The sequence below is a fragment of the Hetaerina americana genome, unplaced genomic scaffold, assembly GCF_022747635.1.
Source record: "Hetaerina americana unplaced genomic scaffold, ioHetAmer1.1.p SCAF_5, whole genome shotgun sequence".
NCBI lineage: Eukaryota > Metazoa > Arthropoda > Insecta > Odonata > Calopterygidae > Hetaerina > Hetaerina americana.
The window spans coordinates 32408827-32426839 of record NW_027287095.1 but is presented as its reverse complement, the minus strand read 5'-3'; the positions used below and the strand labels follow the sequence as shown (position 1 = coordinate 32426839).

General features: G+C 35.2%; 2 protein-coding genes across 2 annotated transcripts; both read left to right on the top strand.

Moving 5' to 3' along the window:
• Nucleotides 1-5525: 5525 nt before the first annotated feature.
• On the top strand, nt 5526-8171 carry LOC139693909 (cAMP-dependent protein kinase catalytic subunit alpha-like). The gene is made up of 2 exons (XM_071592239.1): nt 5526-6385; nt 8003-8171. The coding sequence occupies exons 1-2, from the start codon at nt 5526-5528 to the stop codon at nt 8169-8171; spliced, it is 1029 nt and encodes a 342-aa protein (XP_071448340.1).
• A 2869-nt stretch (nt 8172-11040) lies between these two features.
• On the top strand, nt 11041-15739 carry LOC139693969 (protein O-glucosyltransferase 2-like). The gene is made up of 7 exons (XM_071592337.1): nt 11041-11168; nt 11249-11454; nt 11542-11768; nt 12150-12409; nt 12607-12844; nt 14313-14612; nt 15052-15739. Exons 1-7 carry the CDS (start codon nt 11119-11121, stop codon nt 15232-15234), a joined length of 1464 nt encoding a protein of 487 aa, XP_071448438.1. The 5' UTR covers nt 11041-11118; the 3' UTR covers nt 15235-15739.
• The last annotated feature ends 2274 nt before the right edge of the window (nt 15740-18013 follow it).

Here is an 18013-nt window from a genome sequence, read left to right as displayed (position 1 = left end):
GATGCCATTTTAGCTATGTATTAAATTCAGGGTGCGGCAACATAACTTCCTTGTTTCAAATGCAGAAGGCTTTCAAAAAAGGAAGTTATGTTGTCGCACCCTATACCTGGCAAGTTTTTCAATTAATTTTTTTGCTATTTAGGAAGGAAGCACTTAGTGTTGCAGGGATTTAATATGAAAATGAACACACATTCATAGAGTAAACTGGTGGACTGTGGACTAAGATCCATTGCCCTTAGTGCAAGAAATCAGTTCAACTAATTTTTTTGAGCAGGTATTAAAACTTTTTTTTCTCATACTCTCGCTTTCATTTAAGTGGGCCAAGAAGATCATTCTGCTTCTCGAGCTGCAACAAAATTAAAATTATCTTTCAAATTGATCTTGTTTTGAGTTAAGCAGGATCAAAATGATGAGTTTTTACTGGGAAGGAATCCTATATTAGGTTAGATACAGGGTCTGTACAATAAGTATTGGGACTGGTTCCAAAAATCAAAATTTATTGCAGTTATCATTAAAATGACTTAATAATCTTCAAAATACATTCCTCATGCATTGATACAGTTAGTTTGGCACGTCTGCCACTCATCAAAAGCCTGCTGGAAGTCTGTTTCCGGAATATTGTTGAAGCCTTCGTCATCGCCACTTGAACCTCCTCGATGGAGTTGAACCGATATCCTTTGAGCTCATTTTGATCTATCCTTTGAGGTAATAATGTTGTCGAGAAAATCTTCATCTTCCTGGAAGCAGTCCAAAATTTCTTGTGAAATTTCCACCCACCCCAGTTTTTGTTCCTCGCTCTAGACTTTCGGAACCAGCTTCCCGCACACTTTTCTCATTGCAAGATCCTCTGTTACAATGGTGTGGACGGTTCCAACTGAAAGGCCGGTCTCCTCACTGATAAGGGCGATGGTTAAACATCAGTCAGAGTCGAAAACTTTTTTCACTTCAGCCACCTGAGCATCGGTTTGAGCGGTCGTCGGGCGTCTGACGCGGTGCTCGTCTTTGACAAGCTCCCGGCCTTCCTTAAACATTTTGTGCCACTCAAAAACTCTTGTGTGGCTTAAGACATCATCCCCATAAGCTTGTTTAATTAGTTCAAGGGTCTGACGTGGATTTCCTGAGTTTAACGCATAATTTTGGCACATAGCGTTGCTCGATGGTGCACGTTGCATGGTGACACCACAGACAGTCACAAAAATCCACCTCCTGTCTTAACACATGCCCGGAGGCGACTGAAGTTAAGTGTGCCTGAGTGGTGGGGGACCCCTCTATGGAGCCGACCGGTCGGACCCCCATCCACTCCAGCTGAGGCTACAGCGAAACAGTCACGATACTGATTGTACGGACCCTGTAAAAATGAGTCATCAACTTATGAGCTGGAACTGTCGTTACTTATGAGGTTCTCATTGAGTCGAAAACTTTGTGTTGAAACATAAATCAGTGTCCTCTGTGAGTTTGTAAAACTTACACAACATTTTTGCTCATTTATATGCATTGTTGTTTGAGTTATGAACAAAAGTGTCTAATGTACGACAAATTTGTGGAAAGGTAAAACTGGAATATACTGATGAATATGTATTTTTGTTAAATGCACCATCACTGTTCATCTCAACGTATTTAAGATATTAGCAACTTCAGTTATGACTAGAAATTCATAGTTTGGAAGTTCCCCTATTTGCTACATCACTGCATCAATCACCCTTTTTAAAGTTGAGTGTCTCTCATCTGACAAAGCAAATGAGAAAACCGAAGCCCTATTTTGTCATGATGGCTCTGTGTAGCTGTACAACTGCAGCGGTCTCAACATGACAAATGAGAAGTACCACAATACATTGTTGGTCCAAGGCAAATTGAGCCACGTCAGCCTCAGACCTACAGCACTATTAAACAGAGGAAATTACCTTAGAATATAAAGAAAAAATGGTTTGCGGAGCAGGGCAGCATATGAATAAATGTAAAAGCTAAACCATGATTTAAGATTTTGAATACCTTGGTTTAGTGTTTGAATGACAAAATTGCAATAAAAAATGTTCCCACAGCCAAGCATACTAGAGAATGCAGTTTTAGAAAGCTGGGAAGCATGCAAAGCAGAAGCTTTATATACTCAATGTGATGCAAAAATATAGATTTAATTAGTGAGCATTATTTTAATATAGGTTTATCATATTCCAGGTTGCCTATGTATTTCTAAATTAAAGCAAAAAGAAACAATTTATTGTATTAGTTTATCAACCTTGGTAGTATACTGGAATTTATGTGTTTTAGGGTAGTACCATCTTACTCCATTTAATCTGCCAATACAATTCAATGTACAAACAAGGTTGAATAATATCAGGATTACTGAATAAATAAACTTGGTATTTTTTCTCACAAAAAACTTCATAATACTTCCGGTTTCGACACATTGGCCAAATCATCGCTGTATAAAGTTTTTTTGTGTGAAGAATACCCATTTTATTTATTTAGTGATCATGAATTTTCTCAAAGTAGAGCCTGAAACCATCAAATTCAACATCAGGATTTTTTATCAACTTCCTCCAGACATCCTGTTTCACTGAATCTGATCCTAATTTAATACTGTACAATGTTAAGAAAATTGCCTTGGAATGTTAAAATGATGCTATTATAATTAATTTGCTTCCAACATAAAATGTATCCTTTAACTGACTTGTTGTCAACGATCAGTTTAAGTTAATTGGTCTAGATACTATTGCTCAGTAGGATTTTGGTCTGGATGTGCCATGACTGGGAAAACTTGTCAGGGACAAACATCATAGAAGAATTATGATGGAAAAGAGAATATAGTGGCATATGTAGAAGCAAAGTAAACCTGAGGTCTTCAATTAGTTGTCCTTATGTTTTCTAGTGCTTCTGCAACCATTATCAATCACACAAGTGATTCATCCTGTAATTCATTTTGTGACTTGAATTTTAACTTAATCTGAAAATGCTATGGAGAGTGCAGGTGATAAGGAAATATTAGTGGTTGCTGTACAAGCTTTCTAATAGTTGACAAAATGAATAAGTCATGCATCTAATAGGTAATGCTCGTAATGTAATTTGTACACGCTATCAGTTGATACAATACACCTATAGCAATTGCTAGTGCTAATCAATTAAAATTGAAATTACATTCTTGTTTTTGACTTAAGTTATTACACTTCTTGAAAAATATGAGCCATTTAGACTAATTTGTTGAAAGACTTTTTTGTTTCAATGATTTTGGTTTTCATTGATGTAAGTTGTTATGGCAGTATGAAATAAGCTGATATCCAATAAATATGTATGAAACATAAGTCAATGGGATGGACATTTATGGTATTTTCCTATGCAAAAATTAGCAATAGAAATTTAAATACTGTTCAAAAGATGGCAATGCAGAAATATTACTTTAGTCTTCCATGATGCTTGATTATATGAACTTAGTATACACGTACATAGTTAGAATTATGTCATATATTTTTTACCTATCTTTTCCCAAATGAACAGGTTAGTTATGCAAGTTACACCTTCATGGTCTAGCCTATATGCTCAGGATTAGAGCCTATCTCTTCCATTATTTTTTTTGTTTTTCTGTTTACATGAAATAGTTCAATGTAACATGTCATTGCTACTAGAGGTAGTAAAAGTCAAGTTTTAATTGTATAAATGCATCATGATGGAACAAAGAGGATGACTTCATACTTGAAATGATCATATAGTTGAGTGTTGTTTTGTAAGAAATAACAAAGTATTTGATACAGAAATGACATTTTGCATTGTTTAACTATTATGCAATCTGGATGAAGTTTTAACCCAAATTCCTATTGTATTTTTTAAAAACCTTGTCAAGTTCTTTCCTACTGATTGACTTAATCTCTCTTATATGACCTTAATTTTATCTTAATGAATATTTTACTATTTCTCTTGTAGTCTCTTTTTTTCTGTCAATTTTGTTCCTCATTCAATAATTTTAATTTAATCCTAAAAGTTGCAGTGCAAATAGGTCATCACCTTGAGTACACCATGTGAAGGCCTTACTTTTATTTATAATCACTTCCTGATTGGGATAAGAAGGCATGCTTGCCAAAATGTGACTAAGAAAACACCCAACTGGCCTATTTTATTCATGTAAAGTGAAGTTCATAGCTTAAGACTGTGTAGAAGACATTTTTCTTAGTTTGTAATGAGCATTGAAAGTGGTAATTCAATATGGCAAGGTTGTGCACGGGGTAGTTTTAGGTCAATATATGTTCCAATTCCATTAAGTCTTCCTTTGTTTAGCAAATCATTTTTTATATCTAAAATAATTTTTGTCGAATTTGTAAACATGCAAGAAAATGCAAATACATCAAATCATATATTTCTTATATGGTATTTAGAAATCACTGGTGCTCTCCAAGCTATGCTATAATATCCCAAATCTTGTAATATTTTCTTCTCATAGTACCTTTCAATAACATTTTTAAATTTCATGGTATTGTTTGATGGTGCTATTGGTGTCATTGTCCGTAGTTTCATAAAAATATTATTAATTGTTAGAAAATGCGATTGCTTCTTGACTGCTAGGTTTGTGATCACTCTAGCAACTCATGCAATTTTTATATACTAATATGATATGGATATTTTGATTTTTAGATTTTTTAAAAACTTTTTTTTTAAGTCTCTAGTCAGCAAGGTGTGTTCAACAGGATATCACTGGCAGTAGCAAAAATATAGATGAATATTTTTGGAAGGCCCATGGTAAATTATTTTTAAAACCGTTTTCATGGAGCGTTATGGAAATATTTTGGCTGTTAAAAATTACTGTGAACACAAAATAATTTCTTTCCCCAAGAGATAACAATATTTTTCTTGATGCTTTTTTGGTCATTCTATCCATAGAAATAATAATTTTAATTTTTCTACTCCATGTTATTGCATAATTGAATGGCCCGTAGTTTTCTGCTGGTCATTTTAGTGGAATTAAATTATGTGTTATTTATGTTTTCTAATGTTGGAGTGATCTTATTATGCTCTCTGTAAATGGCAGTATTAGACATTCTAGTTAATGATTCCAGATTGATTTCATTGGTCATGGTCTTTAATTGTGGTTGTACTTTAGAGACTAATGTGCACAAAATGTTAAATGTGCATTAATTATACAAATGTCAACATTCCAAAATCCATGTATAGTTATATACTATATTATAATAGTATTTTTAGAATTTATTCCATGTCAAAAATGGGTTTTGTGTCTTCATTTGTTTAAATTAATATCAGCAAATGTGTCTCCTGGAATCAGTCTTTCTTTAAACAATTTGAATGATCATAATAGCTGTATTGCAGATACTTACATGGTATAAAATGTTTGATATGATAATAAATGTGTATTACAACTTGGGTGAAGTATGTATAGCCTTTTTACTTGAATGACTACATACTTTCTTGAAACTAACTTCACTCTTGATTTTGCTTATCCAAAATGGTGTTTGTTTAAAATTTGTTTCCGATGACAACCATGAAAATATAACAATTGCCTATTCAGGAAACCCAGTAAATTGGCAATGGAAATCATAAAAGATTGGGACTATTTTTTGCAGCGATCAAGACAGGATTTTGATGCAAAATTTTCTCAAAAATTTCAAAATGATATCAACTTAAATGATTTTGAACTTCTAAGAACCTTGGGTACAGGCGCATTTGGGAGAGTGAGACTAGTGAGGTGGTTAAATGATGGTGGCTATTATGCAATGAAGGTACTTGAGAAGCAAAGAATTGTGAAATATAAGCAAGTTGAACACACACTTAATGAAAAAAGGATTTTGCAAGCTGTGAAATTTCCTTTTGTGGTGTCAATGAAGGTAGGGTTCTATAACAATGATTATGTGTTTTTTGTGATGGAATTTGTAAATGGAGGAGAGCTTTTTTCACACTTGCGTCGCTTTGGAAGGTTTGAAGAAAATCATACTAGGTTTTATGTAGGACAAGTGATCTTAGCTTTGGAATACTTACACTTTTTAGATGTTGTGTACAGGGATCTTAAGCCAGAAAACATATTAATTGATAGGAATGGATACTTGAAATTGACTGATATGGGTTTCTGTAAAAGAATTAAAGGCCGAACATGGACATTATGTGGTACTCCAGAATATTTGGCTCCAGAAGTGATTCTCTCTAAAGGATATGGAATGTCAGTTGATTGGTGGTCACTAGGAATTCTCATCTATGAGTTGGCAGCTGGCCATCCACCATTCTATGCTCCCAATCCAATGAAAATATATGAGAAAATAGTTGCTGGTAAATATAAAATACCACCCCATTTTGGTCCTGACATAAAAGATTTGATTACAAATATACTTCAAGTTGACTTAACACGACGGTATGGAAATCTGAAGAATGGAGTTAATGACATCAAAGGTCACAGGTATGTTTGTACTAGGTAACTGGTGCTGTGGCATCATATAATATTTATTATTTTATTGTTGAAAGTAAAGGGACTGAAATGGTAAACATTTTTAAAATCAAGCATGTCTGTATATCCCTGCCCTTGGTTCATATTCGGGTGATATCTAAGCTGTGGGCAAATTGTGGGAAACCAAAGGTGACACAGGGAAGGGAAGAGGTCACTTTAATGTCAAATTAAAATTGTGGTAGATACGCGGAAAAATTTTATATTAAGGAAATTATAATTTAATTTTTCCTTTGGATCACAGAACCTAATATAAACACATCAAAATATACCTGCACAAAGAATACATAGTTCTAAAAATGTCATAATGTTATAAAATGCATGATTTAACAAGAATAATTTCAAATCATTTTCAAAGGCTGGTATGAAGTAAAGGATGTATGTTTTTTGTATATATGGAAAGAAAATACATTAAGAAGCATGTATAATGTGGACCATTACCAAATAGATTCAAAGGAAAGGTGCTCTATACGTCTGGTATAGTTTTGAACATAGATAGGTACACATGAGTAGTTCTGTGTATTATATGACATAAAATTCCTGTAGCACAAGATTATCCTTGAAGGTTCAATAATACTTGAACAACAAAATGACTCTATTATCGGCATGAAGACTTGAAAATATTCTGGAGATCAGCAGTATCCAGTACCTACCTCACAACCTAAACTAGCCCCAATGGATAAAAATATTAGCAAATCAAGGAGTTGTTACTTGATTAGAAATATCGAACCACTGAAAAATTGCAATGGTGAAGTAATGTTCTCTTGCCTTTTTTTTCTAGCAATAACGTTATGGAGGAAAGTCTGGCTGGGCACAAGTGTGCCTTTTCTTTTTGGTCTTCGGCAGTAACATGTGATAGGCTGGCTTATTGTTTTAAATGTTAACTCAACTGTCCTTGGGTCATGTGCTGCCCAGTATTCTTCGTTTAGTCAAAAAAGAGAGGGTTTTATACTAATTTAATGACTAATACTAAGAATTTGATGCTTCACGATGATTTTTTTTATCCTGCTCTTAAGGATAACAAATGTTACAATTTTTTTATTTAAATTTTGTTGTGAATGATGTCAATTTCGCTTCTTTGATCTGGGTTCATATTTACTCAATGATTAGCCTGGAGGTTAGCTTGACAGGTGAGGGTAGAAATCACCTCATATCAAGGTGATTGGCTTTTGAAATTCATGAGGCAGGAGAAGGCAGATTCTTTCCCTGTGCCACATAGGGTTTCCTACTTATATTCTGTGCCTATTCAATTGGTTTGAGTGATGCTGATTTTGTCCAGAGTCAACCAGATTTGAGCCCAGGCCTTACATATAGTGCCTGAATGCTCGAGTCATTGGGATATTGCATGAGTAAATAGTTAAAATATTATTTTTAGATACATCTGAAAAATGAAAATCTTAGAATCAATACTATTGGAAATATCAGAATGATGATATTTTGGTGACCATTAAAATTTCAAATGTATTGTGATCTCAAAGAAGTTGAAAGCATGACTTCTCTCTAATGCAACTAGTTTCTTGATGTACATGGTTGTAAAATGAAGTTGACACATGTCAGTTTTTAACTTCTTAGGTTCTTCCGAACTATTGATTGGTTGTCTCTTGTGAATCAACAAATGGAGCCACCATTCCTTCCCAAGATAAAAGATGATGGAGATCCAGGTAATTTTGAAGTATACCCAGAAGAGTCTTTGCATGAGTCACCTCATGAGTTATTCATTAAAGAATTTGCAGATTACTAGAAAAAAGATGAAGCCATCCCAGATATCTGGAATATCCATTCAACTAACTGTACAGTTTAGTAATACCTATATGTAACACTTTTATTTATATTATCGACTTATAATTATATGGTCAGTAATTTTAACTTGTCAGTATTACCACAGTGAATGTTTAAGATACAAGAACACCTCTCCTTTACTATGAAGGCTTCATTTGTATTATTGATAAATATTGAAGTTAGATATAGGAACTTTCACTGAAGTATATTTAACTTTGTAACAGTACTTTTCATAATATGAAGTACTGATCATTTATACTTGTTGCAATTTAACAGGTGTAGTATTAAAGTTGTTGATCAGTGGAATTAAACTGCACTTTTTTAATTAATGTGCTAATTTGTCTCATGAAAGGCATAGTTTTTATAGGGTGGGATGATACATTTCCATTGTCACAAGGAAACTACATATCACAATTTCTTGCAGGTACAGTTAGCTGGCATTTGACTTGATAAGATGACTTTTAATATATGCCGGTAGTGCACGAATACCATAATAGTGGCATCTTAGGCAGGTCTACTGTCAGACATACAGTACTTAATGATTGGTTAATCTTGGTTTTCCTTATTTGTTGTGCATGTATTTCCATAAAGCTTTCTTGTATCCATTTTTGGGAGTGCCTAATTATTATCTATTTATTTTTACTGATAATACAGTTTGCAATGGATTTGAAATATTTGGCTCTCCGTTCTTGAGTCAGCATCTCCTGGAACTCATGGTCATCGACCACTAAAATTTTTAAGTCCACCCTTAACATGTCCTCTCCCAGAAGTCATAAAGGTCACTACTGAATCATTTGGATTTTTTGGGGATACTTTACCCCCTGTTAAATATTGCCCAAGCCTTGACAAAAATACCTTCATAACTTTGTTCACAGTCAAGTTGATGTTCAAATGGTTTACAATACTTACAATAGCATTTCAAAAAGAATTCTAATTTTCATCTGTTTTGTCCAAATGTTTCATGAGAAGACTTGTGAATGAAATGGTTGTATCTCATTTTATTTTCATTTAGAGTTTTCAAATTGGTCCAATGTAAAATAGCCACATATGGGTATCCCAAGTCATGGAAGCAGTTCTTTTTCTTATATTTTTAGATGCAATACCCATGAATCTTATTGGTTGACAAATTTTGAAAAATACCAGTGAAAGAAGCCTGAAAGCAATAAAAGTAGGCATTTCACTGATGACATTTTAAACTCCACTAGAATTTTCATAACATTATTACAGATATTACAGAAAAGGGAACAGGTAAGATATTCCGATTGATCTTCTCCTGGAGATGTCATGGTATGAACAAGTCTTGCTAATTAAACTCCTTCCCCTCTCTCAGTTTTAGGTATTCACTAACCTCCTCTTCTGCAACTGCTGAATCAGAATAAAAATGACCTCATTTCCTATCAATTTATTTTTAGTTACCCTTATAGTCAAATTGAAATTGAATATTTAACAATTAAGAGGAATATTCAAATTAAAGTAGAATATAAAAAACTGGAAAGCTCTCATATAATGCCTGTTAAGTCATTGAATAAATTTGGTGCTCTCAAAGGAACTGGCAGAGAGAGAGCTGTCCACAGATGCTTTAAATCTTTATTTTTGGATAAAATTTTGAGAACTTCCTAATGCCAGCTTAACCCCCAAAATGAGGATGCCAAAGAGATCTGTCTCCATCCAAAGCTACTCGCTAATATCATTGCTTCCTAACAAAACTGTAGTCATTCACCTTAAGTGTATATAAAAGGTAAAATCACATGAGATTAAGCCGCCAGGTTTGGAGGAAGGCCACCAATGGTTGGTTTCTTATCCTGATCCATATATATTCATTGCATGGAGAAGACTGGCTTTCCCATCTCCTCTCCTTCCTATCTTCCAAAAGAGGAAATAGAGGAGGGAAGGGTGGGTATCTCTGCTGAAGAATCCTGTAAGGAAAGTGAGATGATTTTTTAAATATAGCCTGCTACAATTACAGAAAAATTAGTGACTCCTGCAGAAGTATGTAGGATTAACCAACCCAAAGTTTGGTTTGATAGGGGAGGGTAGAGCTCACTTAGTACTAAGTCGAACAGAGAATGAAACTTATGTATTAGAGTAGTGGGGCCATTTCCCTATTCCACCTATGGTTTTTAAAGATCTTTTGGCTGAGAAAACACATCTCAGGTGAAGCTGTGGGTGCCAAATGCATCCCCAGGAATCAAACCGAGCCCTCTAGCCAGTAGTACAAGCATGAGGGGAGAACAAAATTGGAAAATATAAATAAAAATCAGTTCTTTGAAAGAACCAATATAGTGGACTCCTGAAATTTTTTAGTACATGACTCTAGGGAGGAGGAACGTTTATCCATTTAAAACAAATTCCCAAATCTCCTCAGGGTTGGTACAGACAGTATGGAAACTATCATTTGTATAGAAGAAAAAGTGACCAGGAAAAATTGTTTCCAAGCCTCTATGTAATGATGCCGAAAAATCGTAGGGTAGCGCCTCAAAGGTTGGCAGGAGTAGGCTACAATAGTTGGGGACCCCTCCCAGAAAATAAAAGAGAAAGTATATATACACCACTAGACATAAGCTTATACATGTTTAGAAAAAAGAACTGCCATGAGCCACTTATAAAAGGCTTATAATTATTTTAAAGTCTTGGAAAAATTACACAATTATTGAATCGGCCAATGTTTTACTCGTACCTTCCGCCAACATCTAGCTGATCTCTCGTTGACAAACGCCGCCCGTGACAATTGAAGAAGGAATAACGCATTGCCGCGTGAGCACAAAATGAATACAATACGGTGCAAACTTTTTATAATATTTATTTTCTTTCTTGTTCTTCACGATGCGTCATTCGAAGAAAGTTTAGATGACATAGACCCTTTAAACACCCTGGTTTGGGGACCAGGACTTAATCCGAGTCAAATTGTCATGCCAGCGCGTTATTTTTATATCCATGCTGTAAATTCCAAACAAATAAGGTAATTGTGTGCATGTTGACCGTCTTAAAATGGTAATTTGTCTTCTATACGTGTCCAATTGTTGCCCTTTCATTATATAGACTGAAAAAATCTCCAGGGGATGTGTTTTCAATTGAGATCACCGGAGATTCCGAAGATAAATCATGTCAAGCGTGGGTGAATGTATTGGACCGTAAAGATGGAAGCTTTATTGTCAGATACAAAGTTTATAATTCGTGTTACAATTTCCAAATACATATCAAGTACAAAGGTCTGAAGGTCGCTGGCTCTCCATACTCGGCAGTCGGTATGTGGGGACATTACAATCAACCATTATATTGATGCATGTTATCCAATATTTATAATGAAGTTGCACTCATAATATTTATTTCAGGAATGGTTCATGCTGATGAATGCGACTGCCCGATGAGCAACTTTGACCATTGGTTTGAACGATATGGATGCGCCGGTGAAAACATGAAAAAGATGCATTCAGTAATCACAAGCAATTTAAGGCCATTTGAATCTGTCAATTTTACAGCAACCCGTCGCTATATTCGCGAGAAATTCAACCATCCCGGGAGCGTCAGTATTTGCAACTATGTTGTGAAAAATAATCAGGTACTGAATATTAAAGCAATGTTAATGTATAATCAGAAGGCGCTTACGGCGTTTTCCTTCATGTGTTATCTACTGTTTTTAAATGCAAATATAATTGACTATACACTCGTAGAAGCATTACACCAATGCATTCATATCCTCGGTCGTATGTAAACAACTACTTTGGGGGAATGCTCCCTTTCAAGAGATGGCATATGCCAATGTACTTCCACAAATCAGTTAAAGCAGTTAGGTGCCAATGATTAAGAATTTTCCAGGTTTACAGGATAGCTTTCATTTTGAATATTTTAATTATTTGATTTGAGTTAACCCTCAAGGTAATGCTAACTTTTCATCATAGTCAACGGTATATGAGTGTTAATAACCTGTTCTTTTTTTTAGGTTTTTAGAAAGTGCTATGGACAGTATGTCGGATTTAAAACTTTTATGGACGAAATTTTGCTTTCTTTAGCTCGAAAAGTGAAACTTCCAGATTTCGAGCTTTTTGTGAATCTTGGTGATTGGCCCCTAATAAGGAAAGAAGATGCGAGTTCAAAAGAACCAACTATACCCATGTTTTCATGGTGTGGTTCGAAGGACACGCATGACATTATCATGCCAACATATGACCTCACGGAAGCCACTCTTGGGTGCATGGGAAGGTAACTATTTTAATTGATTCTTGTCTAGTATGATACCATATGAATGTTTGAGTGTGTGATTTATGTATAAAAATATATATATTTATGTCTATGTTGAATATGTAATGGAAATATAACCAATCGAGGTCATGCATGCATGACCCAAATGCTATTCATTTAACTCTCAACATTCTTTTTACTCGATGTATACTCAACAGGGTCACCTTAGACATGCTCTCAGTCCAAGGAAATGTTGAATTACCATGGGAAGAAAGAATTGAGAAAGGATTTTGGCGTGGGCGTGACTCTCGTCTTGAACGACTTCAGTTGGTGGCCCTCTCTCGGGAGAATCCTGATCTTCTGAATGCCTCACTTACTAATTTCTTTTTCTTCCGAGACAAGGAAGAAATCTATGGACCCAAGGAGCCTTATATATCCTTTTTTAAATTTTTTGATGTGAGTCCCGAGAATATCTTATTCCTAATATCTAGCATGCCTTTGTACCCTTATCGGAGCACTTGCTTTCTATGAATGAGACAGAATAGAGACTCCCTTGCTCAAATTTATTGGGAAAATAATTTTTCAACAACTCTCTTTAAAGTAAGTACAACATATGACTCCAATAATTATTTATATAATTGAATGTAATCATATTTTTTTGTATAAATGGCTCATTCAAGTCACACTAATATTGTCCCAAATTCATCCTGAAGTTTGCATAAGAAAGTGATTAGGTATTTTTTCCGATGCATTCTAACAAATCATGTGAAATTTAAAAGCATGCACCATGCATATTCTGATGCTGTCTTTCTTTCAGGGTTAAGCACCCAGAAGAGATGTCTTATCTTCTCCATCTGTGTATTTGATTTTTCCCTGCCAATAATTGTGTTGAAGTCTTTGTGGGTTTTTGTGGGTTTTCCTCTGGGTATAATTTAAGCTGCCAATGTTTTGATGTCTTACGCCATCATTGCCCCATGTATTTTATTACTGGGTATTCTGGTATTTTAGTTTTAAAGGTATTACTTCTATGATCAGGGGTGGCGGTAGTCCAGGGGTAGAGTGTTACTCTATCCCAGGAATACCACTGGTTGACTACTGACCATAGGGCCCGGGTTAGATTCCGGGGCAAGCCACTCTGGGCACCTGCAGCTCCACCCAAGCTATGTGATTTTTCAGGTACCAGATCTTTCTGGGAAACCATAACAGGGAAAGGAACTGGCCCCCCTACCCTGATGTGTGAATTTCACACACTGTCAAGCTTAGTACAGGGTGAACTCTGCCATCACCTACCAAACCGACCTTCGGGTTGATTACTGTGCTTATGGTCAATTCCATGGTCATATATCATCCTATAAAAGAACGATAGTAACAGTATATTACTATAATAGCATATATAACAACAACAATCTGGAATCCTCATTTTACAAAAATTTTCCTCTTCACGGTCAGTGGGAAAAACATAGTTTCTACGAAGATTGTGGCTGTGGCATCATTTTTGTCGGCCTCGTATTAACTCCGCTTAGGCTCAAGTCACATTTGATTGGCTGTTGTTCATGGTCTCTCTTGTTCTCAGTGTCTTTTATTTTATGGAGCAATAGCTTCCAATAAGGTTTATAATAATAATAATATAATTTGTGGTTTAAGGATAAGGTTTATCCTGTATTTTGATGTAGATTTCATCCGTTAAAGCCAATTTATATTACCTCCTTTGTCAGACAGTCCCAGTAGCTGTTTGCTCTGCTAATTAGTGTAGCATGAATATTGTTCAAATGTGTTGGTAGTCCAACCTATTTGAACTGGATAGTCTACTCCCCAGCATAAACAGGTTTCCAAGCCCTTGCCATGTATTTATGACAAAGGAAGAGTTAAATTTATTATGATGAATTAAATTGTCATTGTTCGCCATAATAACTTTCCTTTGCAGTATAAATATCAAGTATGCCTCGATGGGACTGTTGCAGCTTATCGCATGCCGTACCTTCTTGCTGGCGGATCACTTGTTCTAAAACAGGATTCAGATTATTATGAGCATTTTTACTCTGAACTTATTCCCGGAGTGCATTATGTATCAATCAAGTCAGACCTTTCTGATTTAGTTGCAAAAATTAAGTGGGCCAAAAGTCATGATAAGGAGGCGAAAAGAATCGGTGAAGCTGGAAGGGAATTTGCTGACCAGAATTTAACTCCCCAGAGCATATTTTGCTATCATGCAGCCCTCTTTAAGGTATGTTAATGATAAGTTTTCTCTAATTATTATGCTCAGGGTAACCTTCTTTGTGCACACTAAGTAAAATCCACTACAGTTAAAATAATTGCGTGAATCACCTTGTGAAGGCTTCTGCGGTGTGCAGATGTTGAAGATTTAAGTCTTCCGGGATTTACTCCGCATTGGTCCATATTTCTAGGACAACAGTTTTGTCGATGTTGCAGTCAGCATCTTCAAATTTTCTTACCTGAAGACGCTGACTGCAATGCCAGCAAAATTATTTACACAGAAATATGGACCAATAGGAGTCAATCTTGGAAGAATTAGATCTTCTATTGCATGAATCAATTTAATGAAAGGAAGTTTAACTAATCATATGTTTTAAATTGTACATTTTTTATGAGTATGTATTTGGATTTTGTAGCCTGTTGATGTAATTAGAAGTTTTTTCCCCCAGGCGTGGAGTACTAAACTGGTTAGTCCTGTGAAAGTTCTCAAAGGAATGGGTCAAGCAGTACAAAAAGAACAGACATCAAAGTTGATCAAGTGTGCATGTCCTGTAAAGGAAACTGAGGAAAGCAACAGGACATCAAGGTCTAAGAAGCAAGTTAATAGTGAAGGAAAAAGAGATGAACTTTGATGGAGGAAAAGGCCAATTACCATATATTCCCATCTGCTGCCTTCTCTTTGTCTGTGATCTTGTGCCAATTTTTTAATATTTTTACTGAGGAGTTCTCTAATGTGGTGATTGTGCTGAATACATATTGGCACAAGTAATTTGAAATTATTTTCTTTCTACTGATCAAAGATCTCTCAAATTTAAGATTGCTTTTGCAGCAAGGAAGTTAATGATAATGCTTTCTTACTATTTAAGAATTCTTATTTTTCAAATCATAATCTCATCTCTCATTGGTTACAAGGACCAAAAAAATATTGGAGTTACATCTCTTTCAGTTAACCAAGGTATTATGGTAAAATTTCACTTTGTCACACCTCAATTTTGTGTTTACCCTTAATTGTATGCAATTTTGATTTAGTTCTGGCTAAATTTTTGGGATAATATGATGGAATTCATCCAATTTTAACTTCCCTTTCACCTGACCCATCTAACCTCAACCCAGAAGATTCTCCATATTTGGGGTAAATTGTTCAATTCTCAATTAAAATAGGTTTTTGATTCAATTTGGATGTAGTCCCATTTTCTTTGCCACGACTTTTAAAAAAACAGATCAAAATTTTCTCCTTGTGACCATCCAAAGAATAGGTCATAGATTATAAAATTGAATTTTTAGTATGTAATCCTGCGGATTGTGTACTTGATTTTTTGATTTGGCAACTAATCCATAAATAGCCCAGCTGGCACTTACCTAGGTTTATTTAAAAAAAATGTGGCAACTAGGAGAATTCTTATCACCCAAGCGTAGGTGAAGGAGACGCATGTAGACACTCATGACTTATAATTAACTGGGAAGTGGAGTGGAGTTGAACCCTGCCATCATCGAGACTGGCATTAGCCAATATATGCATTGTTATTGGAGTAGACATTTTTGTAAAGGGAAAGTCGTGTGTTCCTGGCGGCACATAGGTTTCCTTGCTGTCACAGTAGAAAATTAATGGACATAATAGATCACGATTCTGTTATGATTCTAATCTCACTGTGTGGTGATAGGTCTGATGACCTCAAACATGTGTTGGCAATCTGTTTTTGTCTTGAGCAGGGCCAAACTGTCCAATGTTGCAGGAGCATATGTATCCCATGGTTGAATTCCCATGATTACAAAAGCTACATTTTACTATCTAAGCAAAAGGGAAATCTAAGGGAAAATATCCCATTATTCAGTGACCTGAAACAATACCTTATGCAGGCTGAATATAGCCCATGAGTCAAGAGCTGCCAAACTGAAGTGAAAAACTTAAGATGTCTGTCAACCACTGACTAAAACTTGTCCAATTTGGTATTGTTTTGCACTGTAATAATTGAGAAAAGTGGATAACCTGGAGGAAAAAATTTGAATCTCAGCTATGCTTTAGACTTTATACTCTTTAACATTGAAGAAGGAAGTCCCAAGAAAATATATATCTGAAGAATCAATCTGATACCAGTCATTTGATGAAGTAATGACGATCATCAGCAAGAGAATTTTGTGTGGGTGGAAAAAGTATTAATTTTGAAAAGAGGTTTATGTCAAAGCAAGACTCAAAAGTGAACTCGTGGTGCTATTACTTAAAGGGAAGTGTAATTTCTCTCGACTGATCATAAAGAAGGTGGGGATCCCCTTCGTCATAGCATGACAACTGAACCGGTTAACCACCATTAGACTGAAAACACCAAGTAAGGTGTAATTGAATACCAACGTATAAAATCTTGATGAGCTACAACAGCTATTAATAATTTTTATCCATGACACATCTCCGTCAGAGTAGCCCAATAACTGTGTTTGTATTCCACATGCTTATCCAGTTGTACGAGGATGACATCATTTGAATCTTCCTGTTGCCATTTCACCTCTACCCTGGTACAATGCCAACGTCATCTAATATCCTACCATGAATAGCTCAATTTCATTCATACCTAGGGGAGGAAGTCAAAAGTTCCAAAATATTTGTCTCACTCTGAAAGTTCTAAAAAGTTTATATCCAACAGGGCCCAATGATTCTTGGTTCCAAACCTTCGGGAAAATGTAAGTGCATAGTTAGCGTATTTGATGGTATATTATAAGACATTTTATTCACATTATGTTTAAAGAAATCACCTGGGTCTTATATGTGAAGGTTTGAACTCCATGGGTTAGCGTTCAATACTGAATGTTATTTTTACCTTGGATGATCAATACTACCTATTTTGACTCCATTACGTTAACTTTTTCATAATATTTTTAAGTCAATAGAAGATTGTTGTAGTTGGGATTATTATTATTAGACTCATTGCTATTATGTAACGTGAATATCGTCTTTCTTTCTTCTGCAATGTCAGTGGAGGGGTGAGTCAGATATTGAATGAACTTGATCATATTTCATCACAACTGATCATGGCAAAATATCCTGTGCTCTTCTTACTAAGTGGAATTATTTATTTTTAAAAATACCCAAAAATTAAGCTGGTGGGGTGTTGCACTTTTAAACTGTTGGCTGTTAAAGGCTCAAGATATTTTTCTTGTGTGCTTGACTGAAATGTGGGTTAATCTGATATGCCATCAAATATGGTCATTATCTAAATTGGGCAGAGTAATCGGAAAAGATGAAATCTTAGTCATGTATACTCCTAGCAGTGCATGAACAGTGAAGTTTTCTTTAACCTGCAATAAACTCGAGTGTAAAATTTTAAACCTGATTTCCATTAGACATGTATTTAATCATGGCTAAAATTATGCTGTTGGCTGTTGGAAGTTATTGAAATATTGATGATATATGATTGCCAA

What these genes read in the sequence shown, in the direction of transcription:
- LOC139693969 (XM_071592337.1), top strand. Translation starts at nt 11,119, where the DNA reads ATGCCAGCGCGTTATTTTTATATCCATGCTGTAAATTCCAAACAAATA. An exon ending in ATGTTGTGAAAAATAATCAG is followed by an intron (nt 11,769 to 12,149) that starts GTACTGAATATT and finishes TCTTTTTTTTAG; the next exon opens with GTTTTTAGAAAGTGCTATGG. An exon ending in ACTCTTGGGTGCATGGGAAG is followed by an intron (nt 12,410 to 12,606) that starts GTAACTATTTTA and finishes TATACTCAACAG; the next exon opens with GGTCACCTTAGACATGCTCT.
- LOC139693909 (XM_071592239.1), top strand. Translation starts at nt 5,526, where the DNA reads ATGGAAATCATAAAAGATTGGGACTATTTTTTGCAGCGATCAAGACAG. An exon ending in AATGACATCAAAGGTCACAG is followed by an intron (nt 6,386 to 8,002) that starts GTATGTTTGTAC and finishes TTAACTTCTTAG; the next exon opens with GTTCTTCCGAACTATTGATT.